The sequence below is a fragment of the Podarcis bocagei genome, assembly GCF_964188305.1.
Source record: "Podarcis bocagei genome assembly, chromosome: 3".
Lineage (NCBI taxonomy): Eukaryota > Metazoa > Chordata > Lepidosauria > Squamata > Lacertidae > Podarcis > Podarcis bocagei.
Window position 1 is genome coordinate 109,143,503 of NC_138127.1, and position 15,660 is coordinate 109,159,162.

At 48.6% G+C, this 15,660-nt stretch overlaps 1 protein-coding gene across 1 annotated transcript in view; it reads right to left on the reverse strand.

Moving 5' to 3' along the window:
* LOC308584049 (L-gulonolactone oxidase-like) overlaps positions 1-15,660 on the reverse strand; it is a 45,362-nt gene that overhangs the window by 15,321 nt on the left and 14,381 nt on the right. The window contains exon 6 of the mRNA XM_081188716.1: positions 12,478-12,663. Coding sequence (XP_081044842.1) covers positions 12,478-12,663 — 186 coding nt within the window. The remainder of the gene's footprint in view (positions 1-12,477; positions 12,664-15,660) is intronic.

Consider the following 15,660-nt stretch of genomic DNA (forward strand, 5'->3'; position numbering starts at 1 on the left):
TAGCTTTTAATAGGTTACAGGTGGGGACCCAAATTCGGAGAGATGACGGCATCTTTTATGGAACGTTTCCTTCCAGGTTCTCGCCTTGCAGAGTCCCAAAGTCCAGCGTCAGTAGCTGTAATGTTCTGATTTCTAGCCTCCATTTATTGGTTGGGGGAGGACAGGCTTGGTAGAGGCAACGGAGCTTTTTCATTCTGAGGAATTATCCCTTGTGGGGTGGTGATGGTTATTCTCGACTGCCATTACTTAGCAGCAGCATCATTAAGAAGATGGAACTGCTTAAAGCTTGCTCTCTCCGTCTTCCAAGCACCAACCTGAGACGCAGCCCACAGGCTCCCGGTGGATCGGCTTTACTGCTCAGTTCTCTCACTCAGCCTTGCCCAACCTGGTGCTCTGAGCACTCTCAGAAGGCAGAAGTCCAGCCCTGTCTTTTATTGGGGTGAGGGGTGGGAAACAGCAAGATCTGTGGCTAATAATAATAATAGTAATAATAATACTAATAATTTTTTATTATTTATACCCCGCCCATCTGGCTGGGTTTCCCCAGCCACTCTGGGCGGCTTCCAACAGAACACTAAAATACAATAACCTATTAAACATTAAAAGCTTCCCTAAACAGGGCTGCCTTCAGATGTCTTCTAAAAGTTTTTTCTCTTTGACATCTGGTGGGAGGGCGTTCCACAGGGTGGGCGCCACTACTGAGAAGGCCCTCTGCCTGGTTCCCTGTAACTTGGCTTCTTGCAGCGAGGGAACTGCCAGAAGGCCCTCGGAGCTGGACCTCAGTGTCCAGGCTGGACGATGGAGGTGGACTCCTTCAGGTATACTGGACCAGGGCCGTTTAGGGCTTTAAAGGTCAGCACCAATACTTTGAATTGTGCTTTGAAACGTACTGGGAGCCAATGCAGATCTCTCAGGACCAGTGTTATATGGTCTCGGCGGCCGCTCCCAGTCACCAGTCTAGCTGCCGCATTCTGGATTAGTTGTAGTTTCCGGGTCACCTTCAAAGGTAGCCCCACATACAGCGCATTGCAGTAGTCCAAGCGGGAGATAACCAGAGCATGCACCACTCTGGCAAGACAGTCCGTGAGCAGGGAGGGTCTAATTCTGCGTACCAGATGGAGCTGGGAGACAGCTGCCCTGGACACAGAACTGACTGAAACAGAATTGACTGGACATGGAATTGAATGAAAAGCACCCAGGAGCCACGCCAGCTGCTGCGATTCATCCTCCATCATCACTCATTTCTCGCATGACATTCATCTGTATATTTGGGCATTGCCAGGACAGTTCACAGAAGGTGCATGTCGTAAGCAATGAAGGCATCGCCCGATCCGGCCCTAAGCCTTGCCGAAGAGCAACAGCTGGCTGGTGCCCGGAGCCCTGAGTCCAGAATTGCTCTCACTTTGCCGATTGTGAAGCCATCTCTCTCTCTCAGCACTGAGCAGCTGTATACAGCGGCTCCATCTTAAAAAGTTATGTTCAGGGAAGAAAGCAAAACATCAGTGCACGTTGGTGCAATGGTCCGTGCTAATGAATTTAATGCAGTTAAACGCGGCAAATTAGCAGCAGATCCACCTAATTTAAGAAGGCCATCGTCGCCCCAGCACGGGCTCCTGCTCCCAGTTACTTCATTATCCAGGCTCCTTCGCGGCCACGCTCTGTCCTCTGAAGAACTAATGGATTGACACGTGCCAATTATGGCTTAGCTTTTGCTGGTTGTGCAGAGTACATGTCTCAAAAAAAACAAACCCATTTTGGATGAGATTTAGGTGGAGCGTTTGTCCCTCTCCTCATATCACTAAGACTTGTGGACATGCAATGAAGCTGGACGTCTGACTTCTTCATGCGGCACATAGTTGGACTGTGGAACTCACTGCCACAGGAGGCAGGGATGCTCACCAACCTATATAGCTTTGAAAGAGGATTAGACAAAGCCATGGAGGGGGCCCGGCTACTGATGGTTACTAGCCACAATGACTATGTTCTGGCTCCACGGTTGGAGGCAGCTGTGCTTCTGAATCCCAGTTGCTGGGAACCACAAGAGGGTAAAGAGCTCTTCTGCTCAAATCCTGCTTGTGGGTTTACCTTTGGAGAATCTGTTTGGCCCCTGTGAGGACAGGATGAAGGACATAATAATAATAATACGATACAATACAATAATCTTTATTGTCATTGTCCCATACAGAACAATGAAATTGAAAAAAACTACATCAGACATTCAGAAACCAACAAGCCTGCTATCCCAGCTATTCCAGCCTGGTTAGCCCCCTAAAACTCTGATACCCCATAATTAAATACAATATACTCCCATAGAGACTACCTTACACTGCGTTTAAAACCAAAATCGTATTTGGGTAGAAACTGTTTCTCAGGCGGCTAGTCCTAGTCTTTATAACCCTATACCTTTTTCCAGAAGGCAGAAGCTGAAAGAGATCATTTCCGGGGTGCGCACTATCCTGCGCTATCTCTGCCGCTTTCTTGTGACACCTGGAAGCATAGATTTGATCCAAGGTGGGAAGAGTGCACCCAATTATTCTCTCCGCAGTCTTTACAACCCTGGACAGCGTTGTTTTTCCCCTGGCCGTGCAGCTCCCAAACCACACACACAGACCATAAGTTAATACACTCTCAACAGTACAATGGTAAAATACCACCAAAATAATAATAATAATAATAATAATAATAATAATAATAATAATAATATATTAAAAATTATTTATACCCCGCCCTCCCCAGCCAAAACCGGGCTCAGAGCGGCTAACATCAAATATATAACATATTACCATAAAATAAAGCAATCAATTAAAATACATCCTAAAATCAAATCAGACTCAAAGTGAAATGCAATCAGATGGCAACCTGCAAATTAGGGATGAGGACCTTAAATGCGCACCAGGCCTAACTGTTTATACTGATCTTATATGAGCCTGTGAGAAAAGTTGGGGGGCCATTTTCATGCAAGTTCTTATAAGGAGAAAGGGGAAGTCAGACTGGGGGAGTCTGAATGGACCCTGACCAAAGGCCTGGCAGAACAGCTCCATCTTGCTGTCCCTGCATAAAGATGTCAGATCCCGCAGGGCCCTGGTCTCTTGTGACAGAGTGTTCCACTAGGTTGGGGCCACAGCCGAAAAGGCCTTGGCCCTGGTCGAGGCTAGACTAATCTCCTTGAGGCTCAGGACCTCCAAGATGTTATTATTTGCGGACCGTAAGGTCCTCCGTGGGGCATCCCAGGAGAGGCTATTATTCTTGTGTTCTTATGTAAATCTGTGTTTCTTATTTAAAGGGGACGGAAAGCGAGGAAACCTTTGGCCACCAAATTGCATGGAGAAGTTGGTAAGGAATTGAGCCCTGCTGAGATGGAACTTGGCCGTCAGAACGGGAAGGAAGGAAGAGGAGAGGCACAAATTGTCCCGCAGTAAAGTGGATTAAAATTGGATCGCAGGCTCTGCAGCTGTTCTAGCAGCTGTGGTTTGCATTCCCACCAGGTGCATCAAACCAACAGTAATTGCTGCACTCCCAGCCCTCTGCCGCTTTAAATGTATGTTTTGAAAAATCACAAACATTCCTTCCGAGCCTAACTTACCTTTCGGGGTGGCTCTGAACGGGTTTTTTGCGGGGAAAAGGGCACCGATGGCTGTCCTTGCTCGCCTACAGAGCTCCTCCGGCAGTGAATAGCGGGATTATGAAATGCAGTTGGCGCAATGAAATGTAACATCTAAACCCTGTGGCAACATTGATTTGCACCTTTTCAAGAAAAGCGCTTTGGAAGGCAAGCAGAAATAACGATTTTGAAAAACCACAGGTGCTGGCACAGGGGCTGAGTGCCAAAAAGAATCGTTGCCATGATTCCCAGGCTGGAACGTACGAGCGAAGGCTGTCGAGTAAAAGATGGGGGTTCTCTTGCGGTTCCAGGAGTCGTTCTGCTCCAGGTGTGCCCTTTGAAAGCAAATCCACGGCTGGAGGCAGAAATGCGTCTGAATTTCAGTTGCTGGAAACCCAAGGAGAGGAGATTGGCTTTGTGTGCGAATCCTGCCCACAGGCACCGGGTTGGCCACTGTGAGAACAGGATTGCTGGACTAGCTGGGCCATTGGCCTGATCCAGCAGCCTCTTATCTTCCAAGGGGGAAACCACCTGCCTCTGACAGGATGCAGAAATCTTGCCAGGAAAAAGGCTTTTGCCGTTGCAGCCAGCAGGATCCTTCATCACCCAATATTGCTTTGGTAACCTCTAAGAAAAAAGCCTGTTGTCTTTGTCCATGGAGTTTTCTTGGCAGGGATACTGAAGTGGCTTGCGGGTTCCTGCTCCAGGTGGATCACGTTTGGTTAAAACTCTCCACTATGACCTGTCCATCTTGGGGGGCCCTGCAAGGCATGGCTCATGGCTTCTCTGAGTTATTCAAGCCCTTTCACCACGGCAAGGCAGTGATCCACGAAGGAGACAGCATCTTAAAAAGCAGAGACATCACCTTGCCAACAAAGGTCCGTATAGTTAAAGCTATGGTTTTCCCAGTAGTGATGTATGGAAGTAAGAGCTGGACCATAAAGAAAGCTGGTCGCCGAAGAATGGATGCTTTTGAATTCTGGTGCTGGAGGAGACTCTTGAGAGTCCCATGAACTGCAAGAAGATCCAACCTCTCCATTCTGAAGGAAATGAGCCCTGAGTGCTCACTGGAAGGACAGATCCTGAAGCTGAGTCTCCAATACTTTGGCCACCTCATGAGAAGAGAAGACTCCCTGGAAAAGACCCTGATGTTGGGAAAGATGGAGGGCACAAGGAGAAGGGGACGACAGAGGACGAGATGGTGGGACAGTGTTCTCGAAGCTACCAGCATGAGTTGGACCCAACTGCGGGAGGCAGTGGAAGACAGGAGTGCCTGGCGTGCTCTGGTCCAGGGGGTCACAAAGAGTTGGACACGACTAAACAACTAAACAACAAACAACAACAAGAAAAAAGCAGCCACAGGAGAGAGAGAGAGAAGGAGGGTAGCCTTACATAAGCAGTAATCTGTGGCAGAGACTAGACCGAGGCTTCTTTCCACAACGTATATCCGCTGCCAGAGCTGAGGACATCTCCTCCCTTGGCATGAATATTTCAAGCCTCTCCACGCTCACTCGCTCCCTTCCACTTCGCTGGGCCCACCGACACAGAGACTGGGAAATGGGCCCTGACAGGCAGGATTAATGGGGAGATTAGCATTTACACGGCGCTTCCCTTCTCTGAACAAATCTGGATCTGCTCCTTGGTGTTTACACGCCCCTCTCCTGAGCCAAAGAGGCCTGCATTCTCTGCAGCCACTTTGACGCTGGGGTTTGGGAAGACGCCTTGAATCTAAGAGGAAGTACGAAGCAACTGAAGGCTGCTGGTTGTGAACAGAGAGCTGGCGCTGAGTCCTGGAGCTACCTACCGGCATTGCAAAGATAAAGGTAAAGGGATCCCTGACCATTAGGGTCCAGTTGTGACCAACTCTGGGGTTGTGGCGCTCATCTCGCTTTATTGGCCAAGGGAGCCGGCGTACAGCTTCCGGGTCATGTGGCCAGCATGACTAAGCCGCTTCTGGCGAACCAGAGCAGTGCACGGAAACACCGTTTACCTTCCCGCCGGAGTGGTACCCATTTATCTACTTGCACTTTGACGTGCTTTCGAACTGCTAGGTTGGCAGGAGCTGGGACTGAGCAATGGGAGCTCACCCTGTCGTGGGGATTCGAACTGCCGAGCTTCTGATCGGCAAGCCCTAGGCTCTGTGGTTTAACCCACAGCGCCACCAGCGTCCCATTGCAAAGATAATGAACTTCAAAAAGAAAGGAAGGTTTGAGTCAGGGATGTCCCTGACAACACAGAACGCTTGAGAGCTAAGCCACTCCTAAAGAAGACAAATTGGACAATACTGCGCCCATTTATCATGCGGACGCTACCGTTGGTAATGGATGTTCCTTCTCTGCTTGAAGGTTGAAAAGGAAAGCAGCAGTAAATGTGGAGAAGCAGGCAGTGCCCGTGGCCACCTTGCCTCATGGGATGAGTGAAAGTCACATGACCAGCCTAGCTTCCGTTTTCTCCTCCGGGTCCAGCACAGAATTCCAAACAGATTCGTCCAGGGTTATGGCAAGTGGGTGGAGTGGCAATTTGGCCAAGGCCATGGGACTAATGGTTTGCACTTCCCCAGGAAGAACAATGGCGGTTTTTTTAAAAAATAATAAAAACAAGCCTTGATGGTTATTTGCCAGCACACATGGAATAGAATCATAGAAGTGTACGGTTAGAAGGGAACCTGGGGACAGGACCTTGCAGAGCCAGGCAGAGGCCCGGGCCAGGTAGATAATGTGCCCCCCCATACATCTTGCTCTCCTTTCCTTTGGACCACATCAGAGAGGCTGAGAGGGGCGTCTTGTCGTCTGGGCAGCCCAGGACCTCCAGACACACGGCCCGGGCTTGTGCTTCAGGGAGGTCACTTCAGTGCTGCAAACACAGTGCTTGGACTTTACTCCCGGAGGCTCACTCCATTGAGACAGACAGATGCCAACAACAAACATTGGAAACTGTCCCGGGATCATTTTGTGGCGGATTTAGAAATAAATAAAGAGATTAAAGAAAGGCGCTCCTGCCAGGAATGTGAGCTGGGGTGCTAAGTCTTGGTGGTGACGTGAAGAGGACTTTGACCACGAGGAGGACAAGAATAAATTCTGATGACTCGGAAAACAAAGGTCTGGGCACCGTCTGCAGACACGGCGCATTTCTCAAAGTTATCCATTATTAGCCCATAACAATGTTTGGAAGGCAAAGGCAATGTTGGTCTTAGGGCAACACAGAAGAGGTCAGAGGCCAGGATGATGTAGTGTTGAGAAACTGCTTCTCGTTCATCTGGCTATTTATGGTCTGCCGCACAACTATTTCAGGTATGCTGGATGTTTTGTAATGACTGTGCATAGTTATTCCATCGCTGCTGGTAATCCCATAAAACTAGGCATTGTATTACGGCCACCAACTTGGATACCATCACAAAGTGCTTAGTCAAAGTAACGGAGGAAAAGGCTACCCATGGCGACTGGCTCTGATGGCAATGTTTTCACTCTGTGGTCGGAGGCATTGTGCCTCTGAACAGCAGTTCCTGTGTTCGAATCCTGCTTGCTGGTTTCCCATTGGGACATCTGTCTGGCTAATGAGAGAACAGGATGGGCTACTGGCTTGATACAGCTGGCTCTTCTAATGCATCTCCCTGAACTGTCAGCGTCAAATTAATTTCATTAGTAAGAAACCAGACTCTCTGCCTAAGAGCTGAACTACATGTTATAACCAAGTTGCATGACTGAAACAGCCCAAGTAATTTGGGCGATGCGTTTTGGGTAAGGAGGAGAGGGTGCTTAATTGTTTGGCTCAGCTCCAACTCTCTAGCTTAAATCCCTCCAAAGCTTAGGAACATAAGAAGACGGATCAGGCAATAGGGACCCATCTAGTCTACCTTTCAGATGCCTCTTCGGACAAACCCTGAAGCATGGCCTGAGTTCAAGAGCAACTCCTGCGGTTTACAGCAACTGGAGGGACACGGGTGGCACTGTGGTCTAAACCACTGAGCCTCTTGGGCTTGCTGATTGGAAAGTTGGCGGTTCGAATCACTGTGTCGTGGTGAGCTCCTGTGGCTCGGTCCCTGCTCCTGCCAACCTAGCAGTTCGAAAGAACGCCAGTGCAAGTAGATAAGTAGGTACCGCTGTGGCGGGAAGGTAAACGGCATTTCCATGCACTCTGGCACTCATCACCCTAAACTCTCCATTCTGAAGGAAATCAGCCCTGAGTGCTCACTGGAAGGACAGATCCTGAAGCTGAGGCTCCAAGACTTTGGCCACCTCATGAGAAGGGAAGGCTCCCTGGAAAAGACCCTGATGTTGGGAAAGATGGAGGGCACAAGGAAAAGGGGACAACAGAGGACGAGGTGGTGGGACAGTGTTCTCGAAGCTACCAGCATGAGTTTGACCAAACTGTGGGAGGCAGTGGAAGACAGGAGGGCCTAGCGTGCTCCGGTCCAGGGGGTCCACGACTCAACAACAACAATGTATAATTTGGACTATTTAATGTGATTTGATTGGATTGTTAAAGTGGAAACTTTAATAAAAAGGAAAAAAAAATGTAACCTCCAAAAACTCTTTGGGTTGGCTTTTGTAACTCGCTCTCACAGTAGCTTTTTATTTAAAAATAAAGGGAAGGAGGGTATCAGCTGAAGGATGCGATAAGCCAGAGGGAGTTCCATGAAACCTCATTACTACCCCCATGATGATCTGCTCGAGGCAAAGAGAGTAGGAGAGCTAATGAGCACAAATTGGACATAGCAAATGAGGAGACGACGACACGGGACTTCAGTGGCTCAATGGCAGAGCCAGGCAGTTCTGCTGGACATAAAAGCCACATCTGCTTGCGCAGCCCATTGCTGCGGCTCAGGGGCAAAACCAGGAGCAATGAGACGCATAATGCGCGAGGGCCAAAGGGAACTGTTCGTGGCAGCAGCGGGAGGCATGACGAAACAAACAGCCTCCGCCACCCTTCTCCTAACTCTGCGCCATTAAGCTGCGCTGGAGAAGAGGCAAAGCTTTGGGGGGAAAGCGATTTAATATTTAAGAGCATTTATGCAACTGGTGGGAAGCAGGCAAAGGAAACCTGGGGGGAAAGCTGGTTGTTGTTGTTCAGTTGTTTAGTCGTGTCCAACTCTTCATGACCAATATCTCTATCTTTTCCTACTTTGTAACACATTGAAAAATCATCAATCAAAAGCAGAGAATACCTTGATCCTCCCAGTGACTTAACAGACATGGGGCCACACATCTGCATGACAATAAAGATATTATTATTATTATTATTATTATTATTATTATTATTATTATTATTATTATTATTATTTAATTCAAAGGGTTGTGTGGTCTGCCCCTCTGACCTGCTGCGCCTCTTGGGCCTTACAGTATATTTCTCCTTACAAAACTTCTTGTAGTCCTACTAGCGTAATTTGTTGATTAAAGTTGCCCTTCAAATAATTCATATACTTCTTCCAATCTTCCCTAAATCTCTGGTCCCGCAGGTTTCGAATCCTTCCTGTCATTTTGTCCAATTCTGCGTAGTCCATTCATTTCGTCTGCCATTCTTCTTTCGTCGGAACTTCTTCTTCCATCCAAACTTCCTACTGGGATGCAAATGGAAGCCCAGAGATGTCAAAATGCCACATGAGTGCAATAATAAGATTTGTGGGGGCCACATATCATGTGCGATCTGCATTTCCTTGGGGGGGGGGGGTTGCGTTTTGTCAGTCCTGCTGCCTGTTTATGAGAGAGCTTGATTTCAGAGGACAGGCCAGCCCCAAAATAGACCCTTCCAGGGCAGATGCTGCCTTTGTCAAACGCCTGCTTGAACATTGATCACGGCCGAGGTTGGCTTGTTTCTCTGGCCGATGGAGGCGATCCGCCTTGCAGCGCAACGCCCAGGGAAGAGAGTCGGCTGTTTTTTACCTTTGAACTGAGGTTGACCCAAAGAGCCAGGCGAGACACAGGCGCAGGGGGTGTGAATGTCGAAAGAGCCCGTTCTCTGCTCTCACAATGGCCAACCAGATGTCCATTATGGGAAACCAACAACCAGGATTTGAACACAAGACCAAATCTCCTCTCCAAAAGTGGAGGCATTGTGGCTAGGAACCACCGATAGAAATCGCCAAACCTCTGAGCGCTTTAGACAGCGACTTTAAAAGCCGACTTTTGGTTATCTTAATGGTTTACCTCTTTCTCCCCAATATACAGATTTCCCCCTCACTTTTGCCATCTTCAGAAACCACCCTTGTTCCCAACACAAGATATATTTAGAAACCTTGATGCTCTGTGCTTTTGCTCTCAAGACACGACCTCTCAAGAAATTCAGCAAATTAATTTGATTATCTGATTACATAATTAAACGCAGCTCTATTTTATATTTATTTTGGTCTCTGCCTATCTAGATATAGGCCTGGAAGAGACAATCTCTCCACAACTTCACCACTTCCTGGCAGAGGGACGCTTCCTGTGTGGTCATTTTAGCAACTTACACCTTACAGGTGGAAGTGAATCCGCAACCTGATTGGCCTACAGGAGAATCCCGGAGTTAGCCAATCACGTGGGGCCCATTGTGGAAATAATATATATAAAGCAGACAGTTCGGGAAAACTTCCATTCCTCACTACTATGAGCTGAATAACGCGCATGAAATCCACTCTCAACTCCGAGTATTTTTCAGTCCTTTTCTAAAATCCCTGGAGAGCTGATGCCAGTCAGTGCTGGCAATACTAGCCTAGATGGACTTGGTATAAAGACAGCTGCCTCTGCTTCCTTGTGCTCCAGCTCCTTGGCCGGTTTGGGTGTTCCTTTCCGACACCTTTCTGAGCTCTGCAATATCCTTTTTTGAGACGGGCTGGCTGGGGAGGAGCTCACTGTGCTAACCTCAGTCCTCCTGACCATGACTGATGCCCCTTTAGATCTCTTTGCTCCATTTCCCTCGCAGCCACTGCCTGCAGGCTCCCGGATGCTCCCATCCTGCACTGCCTGGTCGTGAACCCCCAGAGGTGAACTGCAAAGCAAACCCAATTCATCACTGTCAACCCGAAGGTGTCCCTTCTGTAGTGAGTGCCCGGCGGTGTCCCTAGCAAAGCAGCAGAGTGCATGCAAAATGTCCTGACCTCAGTGCAGCTCAAAGAGACCTCAGCTAGCAAAGTGAGGAAAAGAAAAGGCTTATTTCAGCCTCAGACCTTGGAGAGAGGCTATGTTGCAAAACCTGGTCTGCGTCGCATTTTAATGCAAGCCCCACCTAACCCAACTCTACAGTTCTGCGACTCTACGATTCTAATCCTTGCTTCCGGAAATCATGCACAAATCATGCACACAGCTATCCCTCAAGAAATCGCCCCTTCCCTGATTTTTGTGGTAGGGCTCATCAGCCAAAAACGACATTCACAAAAACGTGAACTGCATTAGGAGAAACTATGCACAGAAACAGATACAGTGGTACCTCAGGTTAAGTACTTAATTTGTTCTGGAGGTCCGTTCTTAACCTGAAACTGTTCTTAACCTGAAGCACCACTTTAGCTAATGGGGCCACCAGCTGCCGCTGTGCCACCAGAGCACGATTTCTGTTCTTATCCTGAAGCAAAGTTCTTAACCCGAGGTAGTATTCCTGGGTTAGCGGAGTCTGTAACCTGAAGCGTCTGTAACCTGAAGCATATGTAACCCGAGGTACCACTGTATTTTAGTGAGAACGGAATTTCAAAATGCTTTGCCTTAGAGGGAACGGCTTGCAAAAGTGTGTATATGAGGCAAAATGGATCACAAAATTGTTTAGGAGAATTTTAAAAGACAAAATAAGGGGGAGGGGAAGAGGTGCAGGCCAACGCAGAAATATTTTCCCAGGCTTACGTGTAGCAAACAAATGGTTAACAATTCAGGTTGCATGGGAAAAGGCACATAAACACAGCAGACAATGAAAAATCTATTTCCAAAGAACAGATACTCCTTGCAAGTCACTTAATCTTCCTAGTTAAAGTCCTCAGCTTAAAAGATTTTCTAACAAATGAGACACTCGAAGATGGTAGGCGTGTGGGAAGAATATTCATTAACTAATTGCAATTGCAGGCTGGCTGAAGTGTTCTAGGATCATTTGTCCTGCCAAGAGATGTTCTTGGAGACTGCATTTATATAAAACACACACCTCAAAAAAGTGTTAGTTTGATTCATAGACTCGTAAAATTTTAGAGGGCTAAGGGATCCCCAGGGGTCATCTAGTCCAACCCCCTGCAGTGCAGGAATCTCAGCTAAAGCATCTGTGACATATGGTCATTCAACCTCTGCTTAAAAACATCCAATGAAGGAGAGCCCATCACCTTTCAATGGAGTCCTTTCCATTGTCCAAAGGCTCCTACCAGAGAAAGTTCTTCCTAATGTTTCCAAATGTTTACCTAGACAGCATCTTAAAAGGCAGAGACATCACCTTGCCAACAAAGGTCCATATAGTTAAAGCTCTGGTTTTCCCAGTAGTGATGTATGGAAGTGAGAGCTGGACCATAAAGAAGGCTGATCGCCAAAGAATTGATGCTTTTGAATTCTGGTGCTGAAGGAGACTCTTGAGAGTCCCATGGACTGCAAGAAGATCAAACCTCTCCATTCTGAAGGAAATCAGCCCTGAGTGCTCCCTGGAAGGACAGATCCTGAAGTTGAGGCTCCAAGACTTTGGCCACCTCAAGAGAAGAGAAGACTCTCTGGAAAAGCCCCTGATGTTGGAATAGATGGAGGGCACAAGGAGAAGGGGATGGCAGAGGACGAGATGGTTGGACGGTGTTCTCGAAGCTACTAGCATGAGTTTGACCCAACTGCGGGAGGCAGTGGAAGACAGAAGTGCCTGGCGTGCTCTGGTCCAGGGGGTCACAAAGAGTCGGACACAACTAAACAACTAAACAAGAACAAAATGTTTCCATGACACCGTTATTTTACCTCTTTGAGCGTTGATGGGAAGGTTGTCTCTTGCAGGTAGAACTCTGGCACACACTGGAAGGTGATGGTCAGGATGATGCCCAAGCAGCCCAGGTGGACGCAAGCTGCACGGTACAGCTCAGTATTCACAGATTCGGAGCACTCCAGTGTTTCCCCAGAAGCCGTCAACAGCGTCAAGGCGACCACCTGCAAGGGAAGCAAGAGGGAAGGGAGACATGCTTTAGTGTGGCGTCTATCAAGCCATAGAGGGACGCGGGTGGCGCTGTGGGTTAAACCACAGAGCCTTGGACTTGCCGATCAGAAGGTTGGTGGTTTGAATCCCCGCAACGGGGTGAGCTCCCGTTGCTCGGTCCCTGCTCCTGCCAACCTAGCAGTTTGAAAGCACGTCCAAGTGCAAGTAGATAAATAGGTACCACTCTGGCGGGAAGGTAAATGGCGTTTCCGTGTGCTGCTCTGGTTTGCCAGAAGTGGCTTAGTCCTGCTGGCCACATGACCTGGAAGCTGTACGCCGGCTCCCTCGGCCAATAAAACGAGATGAGCGCCACAACCCCAGAGTCGGCCACGACTGGACCTAATGGTCAGGGGTCCCTTTACCTTTATCAAGCCATGACATCTTCTATCTCAGGTGACATTTGGGCTCAGCTGCTGTATTGTTTGTGCGCTGGCAGTGTTGGTGAATGGCGGGTCCCAAGCGCAACACTGCAGGGGGAGCCTTCATAGTGACACCAAGAGGGCACTCCCTGCTGGAGTCGGTTCTCACATTCGATTGCCTGTAGTCAGGTCTGGCACGTGGGGCGCATGGGTGCACATCTGCCTACAGAGATCTTTCCTAAAGGATCCCTTCTCCATCCATCCCCCACAGCCGAGATTTCGCTTGGAAGAAATTCACAGAATCATAGAATTGGAAGGGAGCTCTTGGTATCCTCTAGTCCAGCGGTTCTCAACCTGTGGGTCCCCAGATGTTGTTGGACTACAACTCCCATCACGCCTGAGCTCTGGCCTTGCTAGTTAGGGGTGATGGGAGTTGTAGTTTAACAACATCTGGGAACCCACAGGTTGAGAAAGGCTGCAAGAGCCAGTGTGGCGTAGTGGTTAAGAGCGGTGGTCTCGTAATCTGGGGAACCGGGTTCGCATCTCCGCTCTTCCACCTGCAGCTGCTGGGTGACCTTGGACTAGTCACACTTCTCTGAAGTCTCTCAGCCCCACTCACCTCACAGAGTGTTTGTCGTGGGGGAGGAAGGGAAAGGAGAATGTTAGCTGCTTTGAGACTCCTTCAGGTAGTGATAAAGCGGATATCAAATCCAAACTCTTCTTCTTCTGCAGTCTAGTCTAACCCTCTGCAATGCAGGAATCTCAACTAAAGCATCCATGACAGATGGTCATTCAGCCATCTTCTTAAAAACCTCCAAGGAAGGAGAGTCCACAATGGGAGACCATTCAACTGTTGAACAGCTCTTACTGTCATAAGGTTCTTCCTGGTGTTTAGACGGAATCTCTTTTATTGTACCTTGAAGCCACTGATTCGATTCTTACCCCCCAGAGCAGCAGAAAACAAGCTTGCTCCCTCTTCCATGTAACAGCCCTTGAGACATTTGAAAATAGCTATCCTATCACCTCTCAATCTCCTCTTTCCCAGCTCCTTCAACCATTCCTCATCAGGCTTGGTTTCCAGACCTTTGATCATCTCGGTTGCCCTCTTCTGCACATCTTCCAACTTATCAACACCCTTCTTAAATTGTGGCACCCAGAGTTGGACACAGTAAACTTTCTCCATGCTGTGTATAATTTTATAAACTTCTACCATCTTGCCACTCGCTCGCCTTTTCTTTAAAATGGAAAAGTCCCAGACACTGCAAGCTTTCTGCATTGGCTAAGGTGGCTGGGGATGATACGCTGTGTAGTTTAGCATCTTCTGTGAACCCAAAGCTCATCCCTTTAACTCTTCTCCGAGCTCCTGAGCCTTTGCTCCAGCAGGCGGTGCAAGTGAGCTGACTTTAAGCGCCAGCCTTCCTACCAACCTCTCTGCACAGCAAATTTCCTCCTGGCTCCTGTTCGCTCTTCCTTCATGGACCGGCTTGGCTGGCAATTGTTTTCTGCTGTCCTGATTGCAGAGTTTGCCTGCTCAAGGTGAAACCGCAGCACTGTCAGTTTGACTGAATTCCTCCTTAACGATGACAACTCCGACTGTGCTTAACCTCGCACAGGGAAGCCGCAGAATGAGAGGAGTGTAGAATTAAGAGCCCCAGAGGGACCTTGAGCAAAGCACCGCTCTGCTGCTCAGCCTTTTCTCCATATAGGTAATTTTGCGAGGTCAAAGAGGTCCGGAGGAGAAAACATGCTCCAGGGAAATCACACGGAAAAGCAATTGAAAGCGGTCTGCCTATCACTCTGCAAAGTTTTGCAGCTGAGGTTTTGTCATTTCCACATCATGCTGTTTGCTACGATGTTTTGGTTTTTTGTTAAAAAGAGAGAGAGCGGCAGAACTGGTAAGCCAATATCCTCATTCCAGTCGTGGACACTGAGGGCCAAGCTGGTAAGTTTTCTGGAGATACTATTGGGTGATTAAGCTGAACATCCTGGTCCTGGAAAAGGGAGCGGTAGTATTGCGTCTATTCTTGGGGTTCGACAGTACAAATCGGCCCACTACGCTCATGCTCCAGTAGGCCTGATATGGTACTCCAGAAACAGGATGTGTCCTTGAGGTGCAAGGCCTTTATTAGGCTGTACCAGGCGTTTCTTTCGGCTCTCTGTCTTTTCCATTTAATTAGCTGTTTGTACTTCCATCTAGGGACGCGGGTGGCGCTGTGGGTTAAACCACAGAGCCTAGGACTTGCTGATCAGAAGGTCGGTGGTTCGAATCCCTGCGACGGGGTGAGCTCCCGTTGCTCGGTCCCTGCTCCTGCCCACCTAGCAGTTCGAAAGCACATCCAAGTGCAAGTAGATAAACAGGTACCACTCCAGCGGGAAGGTAAACGCCGTTTCCGTGCGCTGTTCACCATAAGCGGCTTAGTCATGCTGGCCACATGACCCGGAAGCTGTACGCCGGCTCCCTCGGCCAATAAAGCGAGATGAGCGCCACAACCCCAGAGTCGGCCACGACTGGACCTAATGGTCAGGGGTCCCTTTACCTTTACTTCTGTCTAAGAGAGATGTATGCAGTAAATAAGAGAGGCGACCTGGAGG